The following is a 24,922-nucleotide window of genomic DNA, read 5'->3' as shown; positions in this document are numbered from 1 at the left end:
CTCGGGTAACAATCTCTTCATCCATCATATGAGCTTACCTAATAAAATCTTGCTTGCCTCATATTCCTAGTATATATATGTATCTCTTTCTCCCTCTTTATGCCTAGTCTACTATACCGATTGCCAAATAACATCCTACTTAGCTCCATCATACCTATATAGCCTCTTGTAACAACTTTATAACTCTCAAATTTTGGAATTTACCTTCTTAGAGTTTTTTAAAAGCATATTCATGTTTTCTCGAATATTTCTACACCTTGTCATTTCACCATCAAATTCCCTTAAGGGAACCACATGTTCTCATGCCAGCCAAGCACCAACCTAGAAACCCTTCTATTATAAATTGCCATCTGGTGCACATCTCACTTCTGCCATTTCTATGATCCATTGTTCTATTCTTTATCCGTCATTCTTCAAAAGAAAAATCTTCTATCGACTTTTGTATTCCACCATCAAATCCTAGGGCTTCTTTGGACCGTCACCTCTTTCATCTTACTCCAAATGCAAGAATGCTTAAATCCATGCTGTGTAGTTGATCTTTCCCAGTGAATAATTCCATGAAACATGCAAGTCCATCAGATTTTCTGAACAATTTGGTTTCCTCTATCAGCAAGTTTAAGGACTAACTAGATGAATATCTGAATGGTTTTCGAATGAACTAAAGGAAATGATATATGAATTATTATTGCATGTATCATTGGATAAAACAAAGTGGTTAGCATGCAGCACATGAACAAAGTTAAGCTCATCTTTTGAAGGATGTAAAAGTTCAGCAGAACGACAAATTAACTGCGCTATTCCTCCAGCAGAAATTGTTGTTGGATGTCTTTTCACATGCCTGTAAGTTGTTTTGTGATTATCGTTGCTTTTTGACCCATGCTAGAAACAAAGAAAACAGAAGATACAACGAGACTCATTCTGATAGTCAGGTTTCATTCAAGTAGACAAAAGTTAGCAGTCGACAGATACCAGTTAAAAATTTAAGTGAATATGACAATAACCATTACCATAACCAGCAAAACTTGGCCCTCCTATTTTGGACACCATAACAAAAACTGATTTGCCAATCATCTCACTTATGGGCTCCTCTCACATATTTATTAGGCTCTCTTAATTGATAGACACTATTACTGTAGAAAAAAGCACATAAAACAATATATAAAGACAAAGAAGAAAGGAACCACTAACTATAGCCTTAACGCAACCACTGATGAGGGAAATAACACAAATTCATACTTTCCAGTTGATACTTTGATCATGTATATAACCTGACTAGACATACATGTGGCAATGTTCAGACCAGGCTGCATTCAGATAGGGTCAAATTTGAAAAATAATTGCAACCAAAGCATTGGGTTGGGACTCCTCAACCCAAACCTTCCAAAGGTCAATATCCAGCATGACCTAACACTAACCACATCCTACTCTACTTCTTAACCCAACAGTCCCAACCCATGTTGACCTGAAGCACCAAACACAAATTACGATAGTTCAATGTTTCCAAGGAGAAATAACTGCTCGATAACAAGTGATGGAAACCAAAAGTAAAAGCTCTATAAATTCAGCTTGACCCAAATAACCCGCTCCAATCCAACCTCATGAACCAAACTGGCACAAAGCTCCAACTTATCCCTTCCCATGTAAAATTGAAGTCAAATTGTCTGAACCTGACATAATCCAGAACCAAAAAACCCACTGACACAAATCCAAAGCAATAAGGGTCAGATCAGCTTTTGCCACCCCTTAGAGGATAAGAAGTTCAAGGTATTGCTCTGTCAGCATAGAATCAATTGGTGTTAGATAGCTTAGCCCTCATAGAAGGTATAAACACTGTAAAACTTCTGGCTTTCCTTTATTCTGCAGAGCTCAAAAGGAGTTTTACTTAATAAGAGATACACACATTTTTATGTACTTTGAGTTGGTAGAGACAACATTTTATGGTGAGCAAGTACCTTTATTTAAACTATTGCAGCCAAATCCCTAACTAACAGAAGAGCTGTGAAATCAGGAAATATAAGTCAAAAGATTCAGCACTTGATCCTACAATCAGTGTTAGAGGCCATGAAAATGGGAGAATCATAGAATTCTGCAGTAAGAAGAAAATGCAGGGTCTGTTATGATGTAAGGCAGCTGACTATGGCTGGTTTGCACGACATTGAACTAATAGCAAAATTAAGAAAACTAGTTAAGGCATGAAGTTCAGCAGGAACCTTTTGTAGATTGCATTAATTCCTTGGCAGAGAGAGCTGTATTTGACCTGTTTATTTACCTTTAAATAAATGCCAGCTTAAAACTCTGATATAAATGCCAGCTTATACACCCCTTCACTTTCCTTTAAATATTATATTATCACTGGTCCCTGATAAGGAACATCTAAATAAATGGCGCACAAAGGCAGGTGATATTATCAAGGTCAAATTCAATTATATGGTAGATAAAAGTTATCTGCATATCCAGAATACCAAAGGAAGTGCACAAAACAATATCAGAAATAGAAGAAAATAGAAGCCACTTTATAAATGTAAACAACAAACTGTGAGAAGAAAAAAAGAAAGAAATAGTGCAATATAAAAAAAAGTGCAGTTTATTGCGATATTATACAGAGCGTTACAATACCATAAACTGTTGAAGTTTATCAGCATCAGATGCGTCAGTATCAGACAATTGGTCTTCATACTGTTTACGAGCATTGTACATTTCAATAGCTTTTTGATAGGAAGTGATCACATTTGTGGGAATCCCATCAAAATCAGAGTCAATGTCATTGACATTCCCTTGTTCGCCCTCCCAAAGCTTGCAATCCATAAGTGTTGATCTTAAATCAACCAAAGGAACAGATAATTGGCGATGGAATAAAGCACGTATTCGCTGAACTTGTTTTGCTTTTTCCTGAAAAAAAGAAGAAAAGAGACAGAAATGAAGGGCATGTGAAGGGAATATAATGCTCAGTTTCTCTAATATAACATATCAATAACATAGAAGCCGAAGTTCAAAGTGCATTGACTCAGACCTCATTGTCATTATCGTCAATTGTTAGAAGGATAGCTTGCTCAAATTCTCTAAATGCTTCCCAAATTTTATTGCCTTCGACAATATGTAACCCAGCAGCAGTAAGAGCACGCTCAAATAAATTTCTCATCTTTAAGATACCAGCTGGTGAGCAGTGAGACACTGATGGATCATGTTCTTGAAAAAAATTAATGTAATCTAACCACAAAGGGACAGACTGCATTTAAGAGTTAACCAAAACCAATCACCATGTATTCTTCTAGACTACTAAACAAAATTTTCCATGTTCTGTGTGGTAATTGAAACGTACCAAATATTCCTGCACGCCTCGGTCATACAGCTTCTCAATTTCAGTGAGTGCTTCCGAACTACAGGACCCAAAAAAAAAAAAAATACAAATTTCTCTTCAGGTAAAAGGTATTAAGATATATGCAGATGCACAACAATATACATAGGCATGTGAGAAAACAGTGCTATAAATTGAGAAAATATTAAAAGAGCTATATCATTTGAAGCAAGTAGGCTTACAAGAACAAGATATTTTGTCAAATTCAACAGAAAAAAAATGAAGTTTGAACACTTCATTACTTAGAAAAAAACATGTATTCACTTTTTCCTTTGTTCTCTCAGCAATGCCACGTGGGTTCACCCTCTCTTTCCCTCACAGACACACACACACACAGAGAATGTGACAGACTGCCAAAGAGCCTTCACATGGGTGCTCATGTCACAGGAAGAGAGAAGGAATGAGGACTGCCAGCTGACATTTGTATGTTGTGCTTATTAATATTGCTGGGAATTCAAAGATCTAAGAGAAGCCATAGAACTGTAAGCACAGCAACTATTGTTTCCAATTTTTGTGATTAATTAAAAATCATGATATTCAAATGAAAAGCATGGATAAACATATGACTCATGTGAATAGGGGGGATCATTTAGTCAACATAAATTGCATACAATACTTCAATGAATTGATTATTTTATAGGATATATGAGAATATATTCAGTAGAATCATAGCACATATGAAAAATAACAGCTCCAGGGTGTTGCATGACTGCAGGTGACCAACACTATAATAGAAAATGAAAACATATGAGTAGATGAGATTTCAGCAAGATAATTAGAACAGCTATGCAAGAAAGATTAGTGTACTAAGCAACATGGGGGAGCATCTGCATGAAATGAAAGCAGCAATAAATATGGCTATAACATTCCATATTCCTTGTTGGCACATTAATAATGAAAGCAACAAGAATCAGTTGAGCACCCATTCATAATGAAAGCAACAAGAATCAGTTGAGCAAGTCAATGGCTGTCTAACAAGAGCTAGAAGAATTATGATCATGTTGAAAGAATAATCCATATTAGTAATTCTAACAAGAGCTAGAAGAATCAGTTGACCATCAGATATTTCTAACCTTGCCAATTTTTTCTCCCTCTTCCATGGGCATTTTTAATAAAAAAGTGTAATTTACTTCTTTTTAACTATATGTAATTTACTTCTTTTTAACTATAAAGATAAATACCAATCTGGATGATAACCACGTTACACCCAAAAAAGTAAAACAAAGTAATGAGAACCTCTCAAGTGCTATGTGAAACCCCCATGAAGCCAACCCACCACAATAACAATTCCAAGCTTTTTTTGGACACCAAGAATGTAGAAAAGCAATGCCATCTCAAACATAAGGTTGTCGTCAGAACACCAGGATGAAAATAGCATTTTTTGAGGCTGGCAGTGAAAGAATAACAAGTAACCATCTCAGCCTGCACCTCCTCAGTTCTTGCAATCAAACAGGAGTGCAAGTTGATGGTGACAATGAAATTACCCGATGTTATCAAACTTATGCAAGCTTTCCCCAAGGCAAAAGTTTCACAATAGTTCTGATGACCATGGCGCCCACCAAATAAACATGACAACAAAGGGCTATTTGGTTGCTTCTATGCACCGGGAAAAAGCCAAAAAAGTGATGTTGAGGAGTACTTATAGGTTCTATGAGAAAACAAGACTGGTCCTACTCTCCATCAAACTCATTCTTCATATTTTCTGACTTTCTTATAACAGTTTTATGAAAAGAAAGCAATGGAACCTTTACAGAATTCATTTTCCAGGTGCTGTGTTAATTTGGTGGAACTTTACACCCAAATAATCCACAAATGACTGCTACCTCACTAAATCTAAAAGAAAATAAGAAAAATTTCCCACTATATGGTGTCATGGCCACCTTAATGAGGTAAGAAGTGAAAGGATCACAGAAAAAAGATGACAGTTTGACCCACACTTCGGCCGAGCAAACACTTCTAGAGTTAAGCAAGCAGCACTGAATTACCTATAAGGTCAAATGGACATCATTGATCATGATAAATATAAGGATTGCCTGGTTGGTTCTACTTGTAACCTGATTCACCCTAGCTGACTCTTTGATTTGCCAATTACATAGACTTGGTAAGCACGAAGAAGAAACTACACTAGCATAGTGAAATATTTGCTTAAGGATACCCAATAACTTGAAAGTTGTAGCACACTAACATAAATTCTCAGCAGCCACTGACATGAATCTGTTAAACAGGCAAATATTGACTAGGCCACTGAAACATAACCACATATCTAAATTTTGCAAGAGAATGAATGTCATTAATCTGCTAGTCCATGCTTGCATTGGTAATAAATGAATATCTCTTTTTCTCATTAGCTAGAGGTCCCTAAGTTCATGTCAACTGAGGAAACGGAAAGAAGCCTGTTTGCCAAATGCTGAGGAAGCAAAAGGTTCTTTTCTTTAGTTTTTTTTTAACATTTTCTTCTTGTAATCAAATAAACCTTACCGTAGGTTAAATTGGCTTTACAACTAGGGATTGATAGGTTTTGAATAATTAAAACTTACATATGGCTCATATCAACAAATTTTATCAAAAGAATTTTCTAGATAATACATTGCTAAGGTGATAAAGATGTTTCTAAGTGTCAATCATCATAACTTAAACACAACTGAAAGTGAGACACACCATTCATATAAAAGCATATCAAACAGCATAAAATGTACCTTAGTCCATGACCAAAACAACAACCATCATGCCTTGCCCCAACTATCTAGCACGGGCTCTATAAGTTCGCATTCGCCAAGCACTCTTATTTAGGACCACTCCAGCTGTTATTTCAAGCTTTCTCCCCACTGCCAAGGTTAACTTAGGTCTTTCCATTCTCTTCCTAAATCCTAACACCATACAAATGTGTGGAACATAAAATATGATATTCACACTAACTATGATGCATAAAGTAAGCAAGCATTGATCAAGATATTCTAACTCTTAATGCAAGAATAAAAATAATAAGAGATTTTTTCCTTCTTAGGCAAATGTTACATTATACAGATAATGATATCACACATAAATAGAGAGGCAACCTGATATTTCAACATTATCTTCCTACATAATCTTCCTCCACAAAGTATACAGAATTGTTTTAGTAAATGAATATGTTAAGAGATCAAAAAGATCTCTACATCATAGCATATAATATATTTTTAATAATTACTTATTGAAGTATTCTAATCATATTATTTTCTTGTTTAATTTTTAGTTGTAGATGAAGAAATTTATGACAATCGATTCATTTTTTAATCAACCAAGACCATTAAACTCCTTAAAAGCTGTCCAGGTGATGTCCAAGTTTTCATCAAGTAGTGGCAAAATCAGAAGACTTGCTATGTATCATGGCAAGGAGGAGAAAAAAAAAATAGAGAGAGACAGTGCACGATTACTTAAAGTAGAAAGACGTGGACAAACACAGGAACAGCCTTACCAGAACCAAACATACCAAACATAAACAATGAATTATATACTTCAGACATGAAAGCCAAATATTGATTTCTAATAAAAGATCTAGATGGGTAAATCCGTAAATGACTGTTATGATCCATCTTGAACAATAAGAAACATGTTAACTATAAAGAACATCTCAGATCTGAATCAAGTGATCAAATATTTCATAATGAATATGATCTCTGAGACTCTGACACTGTTATTGTCACAGACTAGGTAAATTTATTTAACTGTGCATGACCATGTATGCACGTGTGAGAATGTAGATTATTTACATGAACCATATCCACATAAAAACATATACTGATGACAAGTAGCGATATTCAACAATGACACAAGAACAGGAAATTACTGCTTCGCGCATTTAAATTAAACAAACATAGACACATACCCTGCAGATAATGAAATCTCATCTTTCGTCCACTCTTGCCACATTTTCGGGCTTAGAGGAAAGCGCTCATTCATTGCATACCTTGCTTGTCTTAGCTTCTCAACATGTCCAGATTTCCTCAAGCATTGAATATACTGCCAAAAAGAAGGAAAGCAAAATGACTATAAACTCAATAACACAAAAAATGCATGCATGAACACATGCCAGTGAGCATGTGTTTCTGGATGCATTTGTAAGTGGTTCAACTAGAGGGTTCCTGATCCTTTGTTAGACAAAGCTTGTTCATCTAAACTAGTTACTTAACAACTTGCCTTTTCAAAAGGCCTGCATATTGTATCACATTAAACTGACTACAAGAACAACCTCCAAGCAATATTGTTTCTGAGCAATTAATTTTCAAATTAAGTAATTGATTTAAGTAATATTGTTTCAAACTGACTACAAGAACGTCTACCTACATGCAACAATCGATGAATTCTGCTCCCAAACAAACCCTCCCAGTTATGTTTTCTCAGCAAATCCACCCAAGAAGCTTGCAGACCCTCCAATACATTATAAATCTCAAAAGATGCACCCAAGTATCCTAACAGTGTAAAGATGGAAGAGAGAACAGAGCTCAAATTCCCCAAAACGAGCATAACACGCCCATCTGGGAGCTCGTTCCATCTACAAGTTAAAGAACCCCCCAAGAACCCTAACAGTGAAGGGTAGAAGAGAGAGCAGAGGTTAACTTCTCCAAAACGAGCACGATGGAGAAGAAGGTGTGGAAGGAGTACCTGGACGTGAGCTTCGTAGTTCATGGGATTCTGGGCGAGCGCGGTCTCTAGTGTTTCGATCTGAAGGCCCTCCGCCGCTTCGTCATCGGACTCGGAGTCGGAGGAGGAGCTAGGGTTCTTGTCCTCGAAGGCGGCTGCGCCTCCATCTCCGGCCCCGCCGGCGGATTCTTCCTCTAGGGTTTCCTCTTTTGCCGCCTCTCCGGCTTCCGCTCGGTCTTCTTCCATGGCTACGAGAAGAGGCGCTTCCGCCGCCGCCTCGTCCACCGGCATCTCTACCCCCTTCCGCCTAATGATCGGACCCAAGAAAAACAGAGCTTTTTCGGCGAAATCTTTTACAAAGAACAGGCGATAGGAAGGGTGAAAAAGAAGGCGTTCTTTTTAAGGAGAGAAAATGCCCCAAAAGAGTGCTTTTACTTAAACCCAACGACGAGGAGCAGAAGAAAAGAACGGGAGGAGAAAGGGAATAAGAGAAGCGGAGAGCTTAAAACCCAAGATAGGAATAGTTGCTGTTGTTAATAGAAGGAAGACGGCGACGAGGGTAACGAAATCCAGATCAATAGACCGGAGAATAAGCTACACATTCGCCTGTCAATTATAGGAGGGGTAAGTTGGCTGTGAATTAAGGAAAAAGAACAGGTAAATCATGGGAACCGTCTTGAATCAGGGCCGTCGGTTTCGGCCTTCTGATTTGTGCACGGTTGTCCGAACCAGCCGACGCCGGTTCTGGAACAAATAAGATGGCTCCCCAAATCCGTTTCAGCCGTTGGGTTCTAGAGACATGGCTGTCGAGGGGACGCGAAAGCCACGAGTCACATCCATTCAAGGATGAGGGCCCAAGCGAAGTGACTCAAGGGTTCGATGGGCACTACATTTTATCGGCACCGGAGGCGGGCGGCCCAAAATATGAACCTCCACAAATCTGCTAGCCTATCCTTTTCAGCCCAAAGCCCAAGCCTCAAATCAAGCGTGCCATCGATGATTCTTGAGGGATCAACGAACACAACAGACTTTGAAGCTATCTTAGCATGCCTATTACCGAGTGGAGGCTCCGAAATACTAAGTTCATGGAATGGAGCGATTCGAGACCAACTGGAGGGGTGGCAATACAAAGCTCTGTCTATGATGGGTAGGGTGGCTTTGATTAGGTCGGTTCTTAGCTCTATGCCACTTAACCTCTTGTCTAACACTGTCTTGCTAAAAGCCCTACTCTTCAAGCTGGAGCAGATATTTAGAAGATTCTTGTGGAGGTCGCACATTGGTGGGAGAGAGGTGCATTTGGTGGTGTGGGACACTATCTGCCAGCCTCTCCGCGACAGGGGCCTAGGCATTCAGCCCCTCAAAAAGTGACGTGATGCTAGCCAAACATGCTACAAGATTCATCCTCAAGCTAGAGTGCCTTTGGAGCTCTATGATGAGGACCAAATATAGCCTATGGACCTATGGTGCTGAGATCTTAGCTAGCCGAAAATTCTCCTACTTGTGGAAGGCGATTTGCTCCCATGCCTCGGAGGTGATGGCCAGCATTAGATAACTGACTGGGACGGTTAATCCGGGGATGTGATGGAGGATGTGTGGGTAGTGGACCTCCTCTTGAGCCGATGGCCTACTACGATTAGTTCGGAGGCTGCAGCAGGCTTACGCGTCCGAAATCTTTTCTACCATGGGGACAGGAGGTTGAACAACGAGATGGTTACCTATCTTTTCAGAGGGACATTGGTGGAGTTGATTTTCTCCCTTTTGATCCCAACTCATGACTGCTCTGACGTGCAAGTTTGATGATCCTCCTACAACCCAAAGGTGAGGGCGAGGGACCTCTATGGCTTGGCTAGGGGCGGCCTACCTGGAGGCTAGATGGCACTTGGATTTGAAGGTTGAGGATCCACCCTAGGGTCGGCCTCTTCATCTGGAAGGTGGTCGGGGGTCGCTTGCCCACGAGGGATGTGCTAAGCGGTTGGAGTTTAAGCATCCCCCGATCTGCCCTTTTTGCAATATGGAGGAGTCAGTGGATCATGCTTTATTTCAGTACTAGAGGGGGCGCATATATGGAGCCACGTCAATCTCTCCCCATCTTTCTTTTGGTCGACGACTCCCTCTCGAACCTTCCTAGAGTTCCTTCGGGAGAGCTCTAATAGCGAGTCGTCCATGCTATGAGGTATCAGGGCTGCTTATATTACCTACCACATCTGGCTAACCAGAAACACCCACATCTTCGAGGGAGAGACACGTGCGACAAGATTTGTTTTGGAGAGGGCGATGGTGCAGGCCATTGTGATCACTTCTCTCTCCACTACCTGTGAGACTAAGATAGCTTGAGATATACAGGACTCCCCTTCTGCTCATGCAACAACCCAAGTGGTTTATATCACCTAGAAGCCCCCACGCCCAAGTTTCCTCATCAACTTCAATGCTAATGTGATGGATGATGGCAGCAGAGGCAGTACGGGCTTTGTGATTCGGGGTTCAAATTCTAGACTAATTGTAGTAGGTGGGTCGCCGATCTTCGATACCTCAGTCCCGAGGATCGAGCTGAGGGTGGCCTCGGTAGGGATCACCTATGTGAGGCAGATTTTGAGGACTGACCGCCTGATAATCAAGAGGGACTTAGCAATGGCGATTGGCTAGAATTGCAGTTAGATTGTGCTCGGTGTTGCCCACCTGCTCCTGCTTGACATCCAGAAGCGTGTGAAGGAGTATGTGTTCTAGATGGCCAGGCATATCTACTGTAAAGTAAACAGTGCGGCGGACTAAATTACCTTGTTTGTAGCAGAACATTCTAAAGGAGTTCTATGAACCAACACTTTAGATGTTCTGACTGTGTTGAGTGATATTGAGTGATATTTTGTTTTTTGATTTTATTAGATATATTCATACTACGCGTATATAAAACCACTAAGCATGCAAAAACTCTTTGCCGTTCATCAAAATGCGACAACAGCAGTCTAGAAAAGACTTTCAAACATTGCCCAGGATCCGCTAAAGAGGTGTCGATGCCTCTGCGGAAGAAGTTGGTAGGGACCAATCTTTGCCCCTGCAGAAGGCGAGTTGGTAGGGACCAATCTTTCTTGACATCCTTTAAATCTCATATATAGCCGTTGTCAAGCAGAGATTACTCATCATTTCTATCGTTCTGGTGTTGAGTGCTTCCATATAGCAGTGCAATCATTCAATCAAATCTCCAACCTTCAGATTTGAGAGTGACAAGAAAGCATACTTCTTTCCACAACCAAAATCATCAGGAATTCAGGATTCTTGAATCGCTCTCCATAAAAGGAGAGAAGAAAAGTTGAACCATAAAACGTTACTCCATCATGATAGATAGATCAAACACGCTTCTAAAATTGCAAGGTATTTGGCAAAACATTAACCACAATGGCGTTGGTACTCAGATCTGCCGCACAGAAAAGCACTGAAATCAAATAGCTGGATTGCAAACATGATTGAGATCGGTATGTAATGAGCCAAGAAATACGCAGAAGAAAAAGAGACTAATTGATACATCTAGTGCAATCAAATGCGTGAAAAGAAAAAGAGAAATATTAATTGTAAAGGTTCACTGCCACAACTCACACCTAATTCTGTTTCTTCTAGCAATTTAGTTTAGCACATAAGATATCACTCATGACAAATGAATTCTTACCCAAAGAGACACCAGTAATTAACAGTAACATACTGAATGTGAAATTAATTAAACTACGTCTAAAACCTGAAAGCCTGACTTGGGCGTGCAGGTCCATTGACTGTTGCATCCCAAAATGGTTTTCCTATTCTAATACATCTGCAATAACGCTTGTCTATGCTTTTCATGCTCTAGCCCTTTTGTTGCTGCATCCTGGGCATTTGTACTGCTTGATGTGCTCAGCCCTAGCAGGTGTGATCCTGACGCACTTCCCATGGAACCATCGCTCGCAAACGTCGCAGCATATCCAGAATTCATCATTTGCATAGTTGTCCCCACATGCACCACACAAAGTGTTTCCATGCTCCTCCTCATCCTCATCCTCATCCTCTTCTCCACTCTCTTCATCCTCTTTCGGGAGAGGCATCTTGGAGGCCTTTGACTCTGCCTGCCGTGACTGCTGGGAAGAGAGAAGATAAGACAGCGAGGGCAGCAAAAATTCGGCTTGAGTTCTCTAATGAGAAAGAAGAAAACAAGAGATGCAATGTAAGGAACTCATATATACTACCATGACCATCTTTGAGCTTGATTTGTTGCTCTTGCTACTGCTGTTAGGGGTTTTTTCTTTTGATTGCTTCTTTGCAGTTCCAGTCACAACCTCATATATGGTGGGGAGATTATTGATCATGTTGAAAAGTCGCCTCCTGTACGGTTATTCCACAAAGTAAACCATGTCAGGCATGAACATTTTTCATCTAGGAAGTCAAAACGGTTAAAATTTCAATAAAGAAAAGTGATTCCTCTGGGAACGCTGCAAACTGGAATATCATATGCATGAGTAATGACAGAAGATATATTCAGCAGTCTACCAATTAAACAGGGAAAGTATCTCTTCGGAGACTTCCAATAAAATTGGAAACCAATTAAACAGGGAAAGTAAATACAACGTAATAACTGTAAATACAACCACAACATAGGACAGATATTTGTGCAAAGGTAAAAATCGTCAGATTTGAAAGCTGAAGTGCACAAAAACAAGAATATAGAATAGAAGGCACGAGCAGCTTTCAAGCTTGATCATCATTCAGCTATATATTAGCAGTTTCATCCATAAATAGGTGTTGTTTAGAAATAAGCAGTCTAGACAACACACACCCAAACCACACCCCCCCCCCCCCCCCCCCCGCCGCCGCCGCCGCAAACCAACCAAAAAAAAAAAAGAGGAAAACAGAAAAAAAAAAAAAAAGAAATGGGGAAAACACCATGCTCAGAATTTACTACATGTGTACAAGCATGTCTGTTATCATTTTAAAGGAAAAACACAGAATCAAACAAGTTTCCATATATAAAATTAACCTAGTCTCTGATCCACTGGAAGCAGGAATGAAGAAGGGGGCACAGTCAGACTTTCGTCTCATATCGAGCATTAAACCTCATGATATAGATCCATAAAATAGGAGAAAATTAGACAAGGAGAAAAATTAAGCTACCCAAATAACACGAGAATTAAATATGCAAGAATTAATGATGGTTGTATATCTAATTGTTGAACTTGACTCATTTGTACTGAACTATGATCCTCCAGTGTAGATGCATAAAATAGGTCAAAATAATAGCTTTGTCTGCAAGTCCCTTGCAAACTAGGTCCTTGCACGCCTGCCATTCCCAGAACCATTTTGTAGACACAAGGAAGGAGATCACATTAGTATAGATTTTGTCCCAGGTATAGAACATTTTGCATCATTATAGTAAGAAACATAAAACTAGACACCATCGCAAATATTAACTGTGCAATTTGTTCTTTTTCTTTGCAGTATTATCAAGCAAGTCACCTTTGCAATTTATAATAGTTAATCTTCATGACATAGCCAAGTGACCTACAAACTCCAACGGCCTCTCCAAAAGCCCAACAAACACTATCTTACTCAGAAAACATAGATTGGTTCATGCATATTATTACTTAAGACAGGCAAGGAATAATCCTGGGAAATTATTGAGCATCTTTATGCAGTTAGGTCCACAATATGTTTAACAATTATCAGCGTCAAGAAATTCAAAATGCTTCAAACGATTAGTCTCTGGGCGCAAATTTTGCCCCTAGTGCTTTCCACAAAAGCTACTTATCCATGTGTATCATGTGCTTTCAGATTTTAATAGTTTTCTAACAATCAAATATGTATGTATTCAGAGAAGTTTGTTTCACGTATTTCCACATAATCAACTGTGTTTTGATAATGCAGTAACTGCACCCCTGTTCCCTCATTCTGTATGGAGGACGCTCCAAGTTCAAAACTAGTTAGTGTTTCCTCAAGTATTTGGACCTGGGCAATTCCATCAGCTGGATCATTCCTCCCTTTTTATCAAACAAGAATTACTCTACAAGTGTTTGCTGCTAAATCATTAGATAATTTTGAATCCTATAACAGCATCAATGAAAGGTTAAGGTGGCTTTTCATTGCAATTGAACAGAAAAAAGTGACATGAATTGCAACCAAGTACAGTAAGCATAACCATAACAAAAAGCATCATCATAATTATGTGGTTCTGGTTTAACAGTCCTTTTTCTAAAACCAATCCTACTAGAGGACCTTTGTCAACAACATCTGCTTTAAGAACTTTTCTCGCAAACGTCATTGAGATTTGAGATTTTTGTAGGTCCTCCCATCCTACCAGCACTTTTTTTTGTTAGACCAAAGTATCCACTCAACAGCCTCATCCGGTGAGTCTAGATCATATTTAGAATTGACATGCACCCAACTTTAAGGCTTTTCCACTATCAAAAAGAAAATTCCCTTTAATCTCTACCGTATAAAGTAATTGCAGAACACCCTATAAGTATTACCCACCACCCTTTCATCGATCTAAACATGTGAAAGATATTTGCTTCTAAATCTCCATTGTTTCATATAATAAATCTTGATAGCAAAATATAACATTGAGGTATTTTTGGGCCATAACATAAGCCTTCTTTTGACTTCATTGCCACTAAATTACATCCCACATGCCCAATTTTGGTTTGCATGATTAAATTGACCATTATCCTACAGAGTTTTCCTTCACCATTTTAAATTTCACACTCGCTCCTATTAGGTTTTAAACTGACACTATACATTTGCAGAAAATATACAAATGGCACATCTCTTCGATTAACTGCAAACAGTTTATCAACCATGGATTCACCATGCTTAAAAACCTCCCTCACCTCATCACACCAAATGCTAGTTCTCAGAAAGTGTTCCTTCCTATGCCCTTAATGATATCAACATAAATTTGGATTGGTTTCTTCCTTTAGAACCAACAAACCAGCTTATTGTAGTATTTTGTCATTTTTTAAAAAATTAATTAAAAACAATGTGTACGTTCATCCTTTTCATAACTCTTTCCATCAATGACCAAGAAAAAAAAATAGCAACCACCCAACTTACCTTCTTGGTGCAAAGTCAAATTAGATCGAATCATTTTTATGCAACATGGTGTTATCATTTTTACTAGTTCCTTCACAGCAAGGTTTGCCGGACCGACCATACCGACGTACCAGTAGGCACCGGTACTAGTACAGTACCGATTGACGCACGCAGGGATGCGACGCGCAGACGCAAAAAAAAAAACTGCATGCGTCGCATCCACGAGAAAAAAAAAACTACGCATTCATGCGCAGGGTACCGGTTCGCACCGGTTCAAGTATAGAACCGAATTTATATGTTGTACCGTACTGATGCCTGTCGGCACCAATTCAGTACAGGCTGAACCGATCGGTTCCGGTCGGTTCAGCATACCTTGCTTCACAGTGTGGCTCTTAAATCTACTTCCATGGAAATTGATGCAATTCGTCTCTCTATTTATTTTGATATCACCTCAATAATTCATCTTCCATTATATAGGATTTATCGTATCTTTATTAACTCAGATAGCTTTATATACCACATTTGGTATTCTAATCGGTCCAATGCTTAGCTCTCGTACATTATTTTCTTCCAAACTTGTAGCAAACAATTATATAAACTATAAATTATGCTATGGTCATCATGCATCCTCCCACCTCACCTACAAGACTTCCATCAACAAATTTGGAAACAACTTGTTGATCACCATTTGCACACTCAAAAGCATAGAGTTGCAAGGAGATGAGAGACCAAGCACAATTAAAAAAGAAAAGCTATTGTAGTAGCAAAAGTAACAGAAAAAAAGTGCCACCAAGTTATACTTTAGGTAAGTAATATAAGTATAACAACTCTAACATCAAGATACAAAGAGGAATACATTGACTAAAATGATGTGAATTTACTAATTACAAACTAAGTTCCACTCCATGATCAAATGAAATGGTGTATCAAACAAGCATCTCATCACTAATAGCATCGAGGGAAGAGGGTTGACAATTGTGCCACTTGCATAGATTTATAATATGCGAGCTTAATTTTTCTATACAAAGTCATCTTTTATTGCTCGCTGCCTCCCCCACTGTCCCCTGGGAAAAAAGAAATCTAAACAAGATTTCTTTTTGGAGAACACCTTTAAATGGGCATTTTTGTTACACGGCTATTTATTTTACCACTATAAAAGACTCCATAATGTTCATTATTGATACCAAACTGACTCTACATACCTTGAACTAATTTGGATCTCACTTAAAGATCAATTTTATATTTATCTGACAGATTCCTACCAGAGATATTTGTTTAAAAGGTTTCTATTATCAATTGGGACATTGTAGCCGAAAGAAAAGATAATGCATTAGTCCAGTCAGGAACAATAACTTCTTAAGTCCCACGCATAACATTGACATCAACTTTTCTTTGTTTCCCTCTCTGTGTTTTTAATGGTTAGATGCATAGCAGCTGAAGTTTACTAAGTTGGGTGCTAGAGATGATCCCGTTCAAATCAATTTTATAAACAAAACCCACACATGTCCATCAACTTTTTCACACCATCTCCCTCCATTTCAAGCATTGCTCCCTGAACCTCCTGCTTCATTCATCAACTCCTTTCCAAGCACCAGAACTCCACCACAGCTCCTTAATCTTTGCTAATGTATCTCAAGATGGAGTATTTGAGGTTGGATCAACGCAGCTCCATACTCATGTCAAAACATGGACAACAGTATAGATTTTTTTCCCCATACTTGTATGCCTCAAACTGTTTTCCTTCAACAACAATAATTTTGTTGCAAATGGTCCTCTCTTAACAACTTGATGAAAGAACATCACATTGCACGAACACTTTGTATCAATGTTCTAAAAGACTATAGGCAGCAAACAGGCAACTGCTAACCTCCTAGCCCATAGATGCCTCCACTTGCAGCCTCCGACCTCCACTCCCCCCCCCCCCCCCCCCCCCCCCCGCAAAAAAAAAAAAGAAACCAAAAAAGAAAAAGAAAAAAGTGGGGAGGGCGGGGCGGGCAAAGTTTAGTACTTGTTGATAAATTGATTAACATCATACTAAGTAACAAAATTTAACTAATGACCTAATAATAATAATACTTTACTCCGATAAATATAATCTAAATGCTTATAAGACTTAAGCTAGTATCTAACAAATCCAAGTTCAAATCTTGCAAATAGAGTATTTGAGGCACACTTTCTACTAAATAGACCTCTCCTGCTCCTCCTTAAATTATCTTCCAGAAACCCCAAACAAGGGTCTTTTAAATCCACAAAATGTTACCTCTCTTTTGGATTTCTTGACATAAGTTACTAAAATGATTCCAGTTTTCTTGAATTCGCCAGAATTGATGCTTCATTTAAAGCAAATACTGATCATCAATTGCAATCCATGAGCAAATATTCCCTCTTTAACTCAAGAAAGAAAGAAAGACAGCCCAAAATTGACAATACAGACTATATACTTAAATAACTAATGAAACCATCCCAACATCATAATAAATGTTATAATAATGCTTAAAATTTTTTGCATAATTTTTGGGTAAAATTAGCTGAAACACCTGAAACCAGACTGGAATCTGTCAGTTTCAGTCGAACAAAATCAAGACAGCCAAAATTAAAGGAAACAAGTAAAGAGTCAAATTTGAATCAGGATCAACCAGAATTTAAAACCTCGATGTCACTTGACCCAAACCTACCTATAGCAAAGTCATTCCCAACTTTGAACACCAACAAATACTAATGCCAAGGACATTAACAACATGTAAGATCTATAAACATTAAATTCCTCCTTTGTCAAGTAATGGAATTGGTAATAAGAGCATATCCTTAAATGTTGATATTTTTTATGTCAACAATATTCTAAAAAAAACAACCAATACAGTTATCCCATACACGTATAGCCATGTTTATGAAAACATGGCCCTTTGGTTTACGAATTTTTTAGCAACTAACAGACTAAGTATGCGAGATTAAGTAACAGATATGCAACCAATAAAGAAAGAATCATGGTTTACAAATTTCCCCCAAAACAATTTGCTTCATAAAAACATTTTGTTACTTCAAGTGAAAGAAACAAAAGTGACCCAATCACTGAAAAATTGTTTCAGATGTTTCTATAAACCACATCAAATTCATCCAACCAACACTGTTTTAAGTGAAACAAGCAACCCATAACGATTTACAAAAAAAAAAACAAATCCAACCAATTCTAGCAATGGCAGAACCTTAATATTTGAGTTCAAAAATTCGCTGAAGCATAGACGAAAACTAAGAGTTTAATATTGGAAGGAGAAAAATCAAACTTGGTTGTTTACCATGCTTAACTGCATTACATAATGATTTGATCTAATCAACTAAAGACAATAAAAAGAACAGAGTATTAGTAACAGTAGCATTCTTATCTGAGAACTATAGTTTGGAGTCCACATGAATAACAGAGAAGAGAAAGATAAAGAGTACGGAAAGAAAGGCTTATTTACTGTATGCAAGAAAAAAATCTTGTTAGCCACCCTGGAAGAAAAGGAGACTTCTTTACCGTACGTCCTGCAAAGGCTACATGCTAGCCCATCTTGTCATGTTACTAAACCCAACAAATAGCAACCATATCAAAGTGCTAAAGTAAACTTCCTGATTTTATACCTTATTATATTCAACCATATAATGAAGATCAAAATTTTTCTTCCTAACAAATATTTACAACAAATAGCGAAGAAAAGTATGCCATAAGTATCGATTTTGTAATATCAATTTAAAAACTAAAACCAACAATTAAATTTCAAAAAAAATAGGTTTAAGAATTTAATTATAGCCATGACTTCAGAGAGCAAATGAAATATAATGGGCAAACATGACAAATGTGGTCCAAAAAATCCAACTAAGGTTAGCTAATATGTGGACTTAGTGCCAAATCAACAGCCTAACAGTAGGTTGTGGAAAATATATGATTTCCTATTCTACAAAGTTTTCATGCACAATGTAATGTCAAGAGGACAACTTCCAACTATCAAGTTCTTGGGCACAGATTTCTGTGTCTCATTTCTTAAAACCTTACTTACTCAAAACAAGCGGCGAGATTATGATAACTAGCTGAAAAGACGAACACAACTAATAACTTTGTTTCAAAAAATCTAAGGAAAAATTTGTGCTAAGGCAACTAAGAATCGCCAGGTATGTGCATATAACCAAACAGTCCATGACGTATGATTCAAAGTTTAGCCAAAAAAATCAAAAAATAAAGAAACTAAATCTCAGAATAGAAGCCACAAGCCAAAAATAGATGAGTTTGTTTATGAGCAGATAATAAAGAACGACTATGGTTCACATGTGTGATCATAAATCCACCAATCTGTAAAGTCATAAGCATCCAAGCCTTTTCAACAAACAAGCCTATTATACGTCCTGTTTGTAAACATGGCACTGTTCACATTCTTTAGTGTACTTAGAAGAAAGTAGTTCCTCAGCCTAATTTGTACCCATCCTGTGAGTAGGTCCCATAAAAATGGGATCATTCAGCACATGGTCCCCACCTGAGAGCACAATACATTTGCAACATTCAAATCCAAAAACCATTAATTTTATTTCGGGTATAGTCTTCATCTCCAAGACAACCTTCACAAAATTACTTGGACATATTAGGATTTTCAAGGGCAAGCTTCATTCTCTATGGAATACCTTAGTATATTACCAAGAAATAGTGTTTGAAAAAAAACAACAAACGTGTCAGATCACTATTAGAACACTTAAGCATTTGTTTCCAGTAATATTAAACTATCTATACTTAGTGATGAGTTTAATAATAGTCGTATTATGTCAAATACTGAAAGGAGAATTCTCCTTAAGAGAGAGAGAGAGTACAACTAGGAACTCAATACAATGCAATTACAAACTCAAGGTTCAAAAGAGAAAAAAGACTTAGCATGGTTATTCCCCAATTGAATGTCCTCTATAGATGAAGCATCCCTTGCCATTTTTGGCAAGCAAAAGACTTCTCTGACCTTCATGATTAGGGAGAGAGAGATGAAAGACAGAAGAAGCAACAAGCCTAAAAGAGCAAGAGGATAAAATAATAAATAATTCTCTTTTTGACCTGATGTTAGGCAAGGATAAGGTTCTGCTTTGCCATGGAAGGAGATACAGTTTTCAGTAAGTAATGAGAGGATACAAGCACAAAGGAGCAGATCTTGTGACAAAAGAGGTCATGATAAGAATTAACAAATCGACAATTATGTGAAGCAATTAATGCTCATCCGATTTATTTAACATAACTTCCAATCATAATCTTCTAAGGGGATCATTGAAAGAGAAAAATAACCTTTAGTTACAAGCTGAACATTACAAATTGGTAGGTCATTTGGCAATGCAAGAATTACAAGGGTCATGTAGAAACTACGACTTGTTCAAGGAGAACAGTCCTTTTTAACTTCTTTACATTCTGACAGATCAAGCCATAAAGATTTTTCTTAGATAACTAAAATTCACATTAGTGCAATTCTATAACTTTTCTACCTTTCAAAAATGAGGACTAAGATGGAGTTTAAAATTTTGCAAGCAATGTGGGAAAGGTCAATGTGATAGTATATCCAATTCCTAGAAGCAAAAAATACAAGTGAACACATAGAATTGCACCTGAAAATGACATGCCATGGTAACAATGAGAAGAAAAAACCTAATAGGTTAAGTATCAGCTACAAAAAGACTTTCAAAAGACCCGCATTCTTGAGTTGTGGTTAGAATAAGCTTGCAATCAAGTTGTTAGTGAGCCCAAAACTCTAAGTGAGATAGCATCCTCAATGCATCAAATCTGTAAAGACATCTAGTATGTATTATGGGGACTGCCAATATAATTGCTTCAAATGATTGTCCAACCTCACTTTGGCCTACTATTTGACAGAAGTAACTGATGTTATATACAAAGATCAGGATGCTTTCAATGTTACCATGCATAAGTAACTTGGATGTATCCTATGCCAGTAACATATGGTACACCATCCAAGTCGTTGGATCAACATTGTTCATCTAGTTCTGCATATCTTAAAACACATGAAGCGAAAATCAAATAAACTAGATTTTTAGGAGCTACCATTCCAGATAAATTTTGAGTTTTATTACTTAATTCTTTTTACTCAATAATCATCAGAAAAAGCCATTTAATATCCAAAATACCTGAAATTTTGGACATTCATGATCAACAATGTGGATGGTTGATTTCAATGTCCCGTCACATTCTTTTATGATACCCAAGATGAAGTGAGTATATACGTATATATAAAAATCCATTAGAAAGGAAAAAATCAAAAGAAAGGCTAAACTATAATTTTTGACATGCTATGACCTACATCAGATGCAGAAGAGCAATGAGATGCCACCTTGCATTTTACATTGCCAACAATATCAGTACAAATTAGTGGAAAGATACTTGCATCAAATCAGTCTCACAGTTTGAGCAATTGTGCTACCTTATACCTTCTCAATCAGCCAAGACAAGATACTGCTGATAGAAAAAAAAATACATAATATTATCATGTAATAATACATATATACCATTTTTCAAATGTTTAATAGGTCATAGTATGTCAAGCCGCATATATGTGCCCAAAGCTGTGTTATGCAACTTTGCATGCATCACACTTTTTTTAGATTAAAAAAATGCATAACACCTTATAAATTTTAAAAGGATAATCAAAAGTCCAAAATCACTAATCAAGAAAATAAGATCATAACTGTGTTGAAGAGATGTAATTCTTTCAACCACCAATCCATGAACAAAAGCAAGCACTAACAACACAACCACATGCTTGACAAATCCAAAAGTTCTCAATGTCATGAATAACAAGAGCACCTTACCTTATTATCTTTACATATATAAATCAATTGCTGATGATAAATAGAAATAAAGAGAAGTTGCATGATGACATACTTTTCCCGGTAGAAAAGTATTTGAATGATGATCATAATTGCATCAATAACAGAAAGGGCTCGTTTGGTTCGCAGAAAAAGAAGGGGGGAAAGTGTGGTCAACGGAAAAGTAATGAGATGCCTCTTGTTTGGTTAGAGTTTTCAAAGGAGAAAAATGAAAAAGTTGTATTCTCATGGGAATATGATTCCCACATTTCATAGGAAAGTCTTTCCCATGAGAAACATGGAAAAGTTACTTTTCCATGAGCCAGGAATCACTCCATTTTTATTTTTTTCCAAAAAGGCCCTTCAACATTAAAAAGGCATTAAAGACCTAATTTTATTAAGGGTATAATAGAAATTACACAACTTTTCTAGGAAAGTGGATAGTCAACCAAACATAAACACTCTGAAAATCTGTCATTTTTCCATGATCAACCAAACATGCCAATAGTACTTTCCCAGACATCCTCTTCCTAGGAATCTGCTTCCCATAAATCATATTCCTAGAAGAAAAAATGTTTTCCGCGAACCAAACGAGCCCAAAAGGTAATTATATAAGAAGTCCTGCTCTTAAGCACAAGGAACAGGACCAAGCATCACTAAGACATCAATTTTTGGTAATGTCATAGTCTCCATTCAAAAGAAAATTTTACCTGGACTCCTTGTCAAACCCAAAGCGAGCCCCAAAATAGAATGCAACAGCCAACAACCATGCATCACTGTGAACTGCAACTAGTGACAGCCAATCCTTTTCGTCCATCCCATCCCTGGCAAAATTAATTCCTAATGCTGGCTCAGGAAGCTCTGGAGGTACTTCCTCAGCAGGCAAATTTACTTCCCAGGTCTCATTGGGAAGTCCATAAAGACACAAGTTCTCCTTTTCTGCCAATGCAATCAAATGTTCAGTATGGAACATTCTCAATAAGTAAGACTCAAACTGCTGATAGAGTAGAGGCTTCTCCAATGACATAAATCACAAAGCTTTCAAAACTCTGCGGAGAAATATGTAGTTGATTGAATTGCACAAATTGTAATTACAGAAAATGCATTAAATAGCCATTGAGTGCTTCCCAGAAAGAATTGCTGCTCAGTAAACAGCAGAAGTAATGTTTTCTTAAAAAGGTCATTACACATAAATTGGAGGAACAAATTATGACCTGCCTACATTTTAAATTTCGTACAAACTCAAACAATGAGCTTCAACAATAGTGGTAGTTATTCGGTTATCAATCACAAGAAAGGCGATTTAATCAAATATCACAAACCATAACCAACAATCTCTATCCATGATATAAGGCATTGCCTTAAAGCAACCTTCTTTCCCACTCAAAACTCCATCCATGATCTCCGGAAATGCAAAGGCATTCAGTATAAAGACTGAGGAAGAAAAAAGAAATATTTCAGTCCCAAACAGCTACATTTGATTTGACGAAACACATGAAATATTATCCATAGCTTTCACAAAATCACGTAGCATCTAAAGGGACGAAAACAACAAAATTTCATCTTTCAGCATCGGATCATCTGAGAAAACAAAGATATCAAAAGAGGACCAGTTAAAGGAGGTGGAAATGTTCTAATACCACCAACGGGCCGAATCAAACAACAAAACCATAAATGGCGGAACCCTAACACCACCGGATCGAACAAAGAAAGGGATGACTCACCGGGATCACAAAGCTGGTAGAACTTTTCAACCTCTGCAACACCAGCAACAAAGAAAAAAAACTTTCTTTTCAGAAACCCACAGACAAACCAAAACGGAAAAAATACCTCAAAAGCTTAAAAAAACGAGCTCAAGAGTGGGAAAAAGGGAGAGCGGAAGAGACCGGTGGTGAGAGCTTTGATCATGCCGGCTCGCCGGCCTCTGAAATCCCTGAAGACCTCCTCCGCCGTGCGAGAATTGTACGCCCCCGCACCCCCCTCCATTTCCCACGCGACAGCAGACCAGGCCGGCGGACCTCGCGAGCTCCAATGGCGGAAGCGAGAAGGGATTTCCCCCTGGAATCGCAGAACACCAGATCAGACTTCAGAGAGCGACCGAGCAATAAATTAGGGTTCCCAATATCCGTCGATAGATTAGGGTTTTCGAGAGCTTTTGGGGGGCGAAAGAGTTCAAATCCCAGCTCGATGAGAGGAAGAAGAAAAGAAGCGAGCGAAGGGGAGAGAGAAAGAGGGGGATGGATGGAGGGAAGGTAGCGAGAGATGGAGGGGTTTTGTGGGTTTTTATTTGGTTGAGGAGGGCTCTTATTCGTTCTTCTTTTTCGTTTTCCGGCTTTTACCTCCTCGTGGTGGCGTACTGGCGGCGTCGGGGAATGTGCGGTCATCTTACCTGCCTTAAAACCGTGACCTTTTACTTTCGAAAAATGACTTCTATGTCCCGGTCAAACAGAAGTGGCACGCCTATCAATTTTTTTCCCCTCCATGGTCCCATCCCATTTGGATAGGGCACGTGAATGGCACGTGAGAAAGTATTTTGTGGCATGATTTTCTTTTTTTTCTTTTTTTTTTGGCATGATTGGTACATGGTTTTGAAGCAAATTGGATGCAATACAAGATTGAATTGGTGATTGCTCATAGTCTTAGGAAGCAATCTAGATTTGTGGATGATTGCTTATGCTGGCAAATTGAAGAATAAGGATAGGCTGGTGTTGCATTAAGATCCCTTAGAGAATGATTACATAATAAAAAAATAATTTCATTGAAAATAATAAGAAAATGAGAGGGAACCATGTAACTTCATTCAGTGATTTGTTCATGGGACACTTCTTGGAATGTTTGGAATCATTTCTTAGTCATCTACAACAATCATTTAGTCACAAAAACAGGAATTCATGCCTAATTTTGTATGTGCTATAGTAATACTCTAATTAATCACCAAAATCGCAATCTCTTGCACTGAATGCGAGGACCCGTGCGGACGTATGTTCAGTCCTATATCGGTTATTCGCTGGGTGGATCTTGGGTACTTATACAAGATCAAGGAACCCAAATAATACCTTCCGGCTAGATATTTTGGGTAAGGTCCTA

General features: G+C 38.0%; 2 protein-coding genes across 7 annotated transcripts in view; both read right to left on the bottom strand.

The window, feature by feature from the left end:
• Nucleotides 1–8,592, bottom strand: part of EMB140 (EMBRYO DEFECTIVE 140) — a 32,415-nt gene extending 23,823 nt beyond the window's left edge. The window contains exons 1-5 of one of the 5 annotated variants that reach the window (XR_016399057.1): nt 7,997–8,586; nt 7,221–7,354; nt 3,320–3,377; nt 3,011–3,226; nt 2,617–2,889 (exon numbers count right to left, since the gene is read on the bottom strand). Coding sequence is in view for 4 of the 5 variants with exons in the window: in XM_008790091.5 (XP_008788313.3) it covers nt 2,617–2,889; nt 3,011–3,226; nt 3,320–3,377; nt 7,221–7,354; nt 7,997–8,266 (951 nt within the window). In the remaining variant the exon portion in view is untranslated. Of the gene's footprint in view, nt 1–2,616; nt 2,890–3,010; nt 3,227–3,319; nt 3,378–6,051; nt 6,194–7,220; nt 7,355–7,996 lie in introns of those variants that run through there. The other 4 variants (XM_008790091.5, XM_088714893.2, XM_008790092.4 and 1 more) reach the window with 4 other exon arrangements.
• Nucleotides 8,593–11,512: 2,920 nt separating this feature from the next.
• On the bottom strand, nt 11,513–24,197 carry LOC103706091 (PHD finger protein ALFIN-LIKE 8-like). Of its 2 annotated transcripts, none has more exons than XM_008790087.5 (5): nt 23,722–24,197; nt 23,560–23,592; nt 22,546–22,774; nt 12,181–12,316; nt 11,513–12,072 (listed from the first exon to the last, which is right to left on the bottom strand). In XM_008790087.5, exons 1-5 carry the CDS (start codon nt 23,819–23,821, stop codon nt 11,797–11,799), a joined length of 774 nt encoding a protein of 257 aa, XP_008788309.1. In that variant the 5' UTR covers nt 23,822–24,197; the 3' UTR covers nt 11,513–11,796. The 2 variants fall into 2 exon arrangements, with proteins under 2 accessions (XP_008788309.1, XP_008788310.1); XM_008790088.5 differs by having other exon boundaries at nt 11,513–12,069.
• Between the last annotated feature and the right edge of the window lie 725 nt (nt 24,198–24,922).

Source organism: Phoenix dactylifera, chromosome 2 (assembly GCF_051530095.1).
Source record: "Phoenix dactylifera cultivar Ajwa chromosome 2, Ajwa_hap1_PhDact_Kaust_v1.1, whole genome shotgun sequence".
NCBI lineage: Eukaryota > Viridiplantae > Streptophyta > Magnoliopsida > Arecales > Arecaceae > Phoenix > Phoenix dactylifera.
The sequence above is the reverse complement of the archived record's forward strand: the minus strand, read 5'-3'. Positions and strand labels throughout refer to the sequence as shown.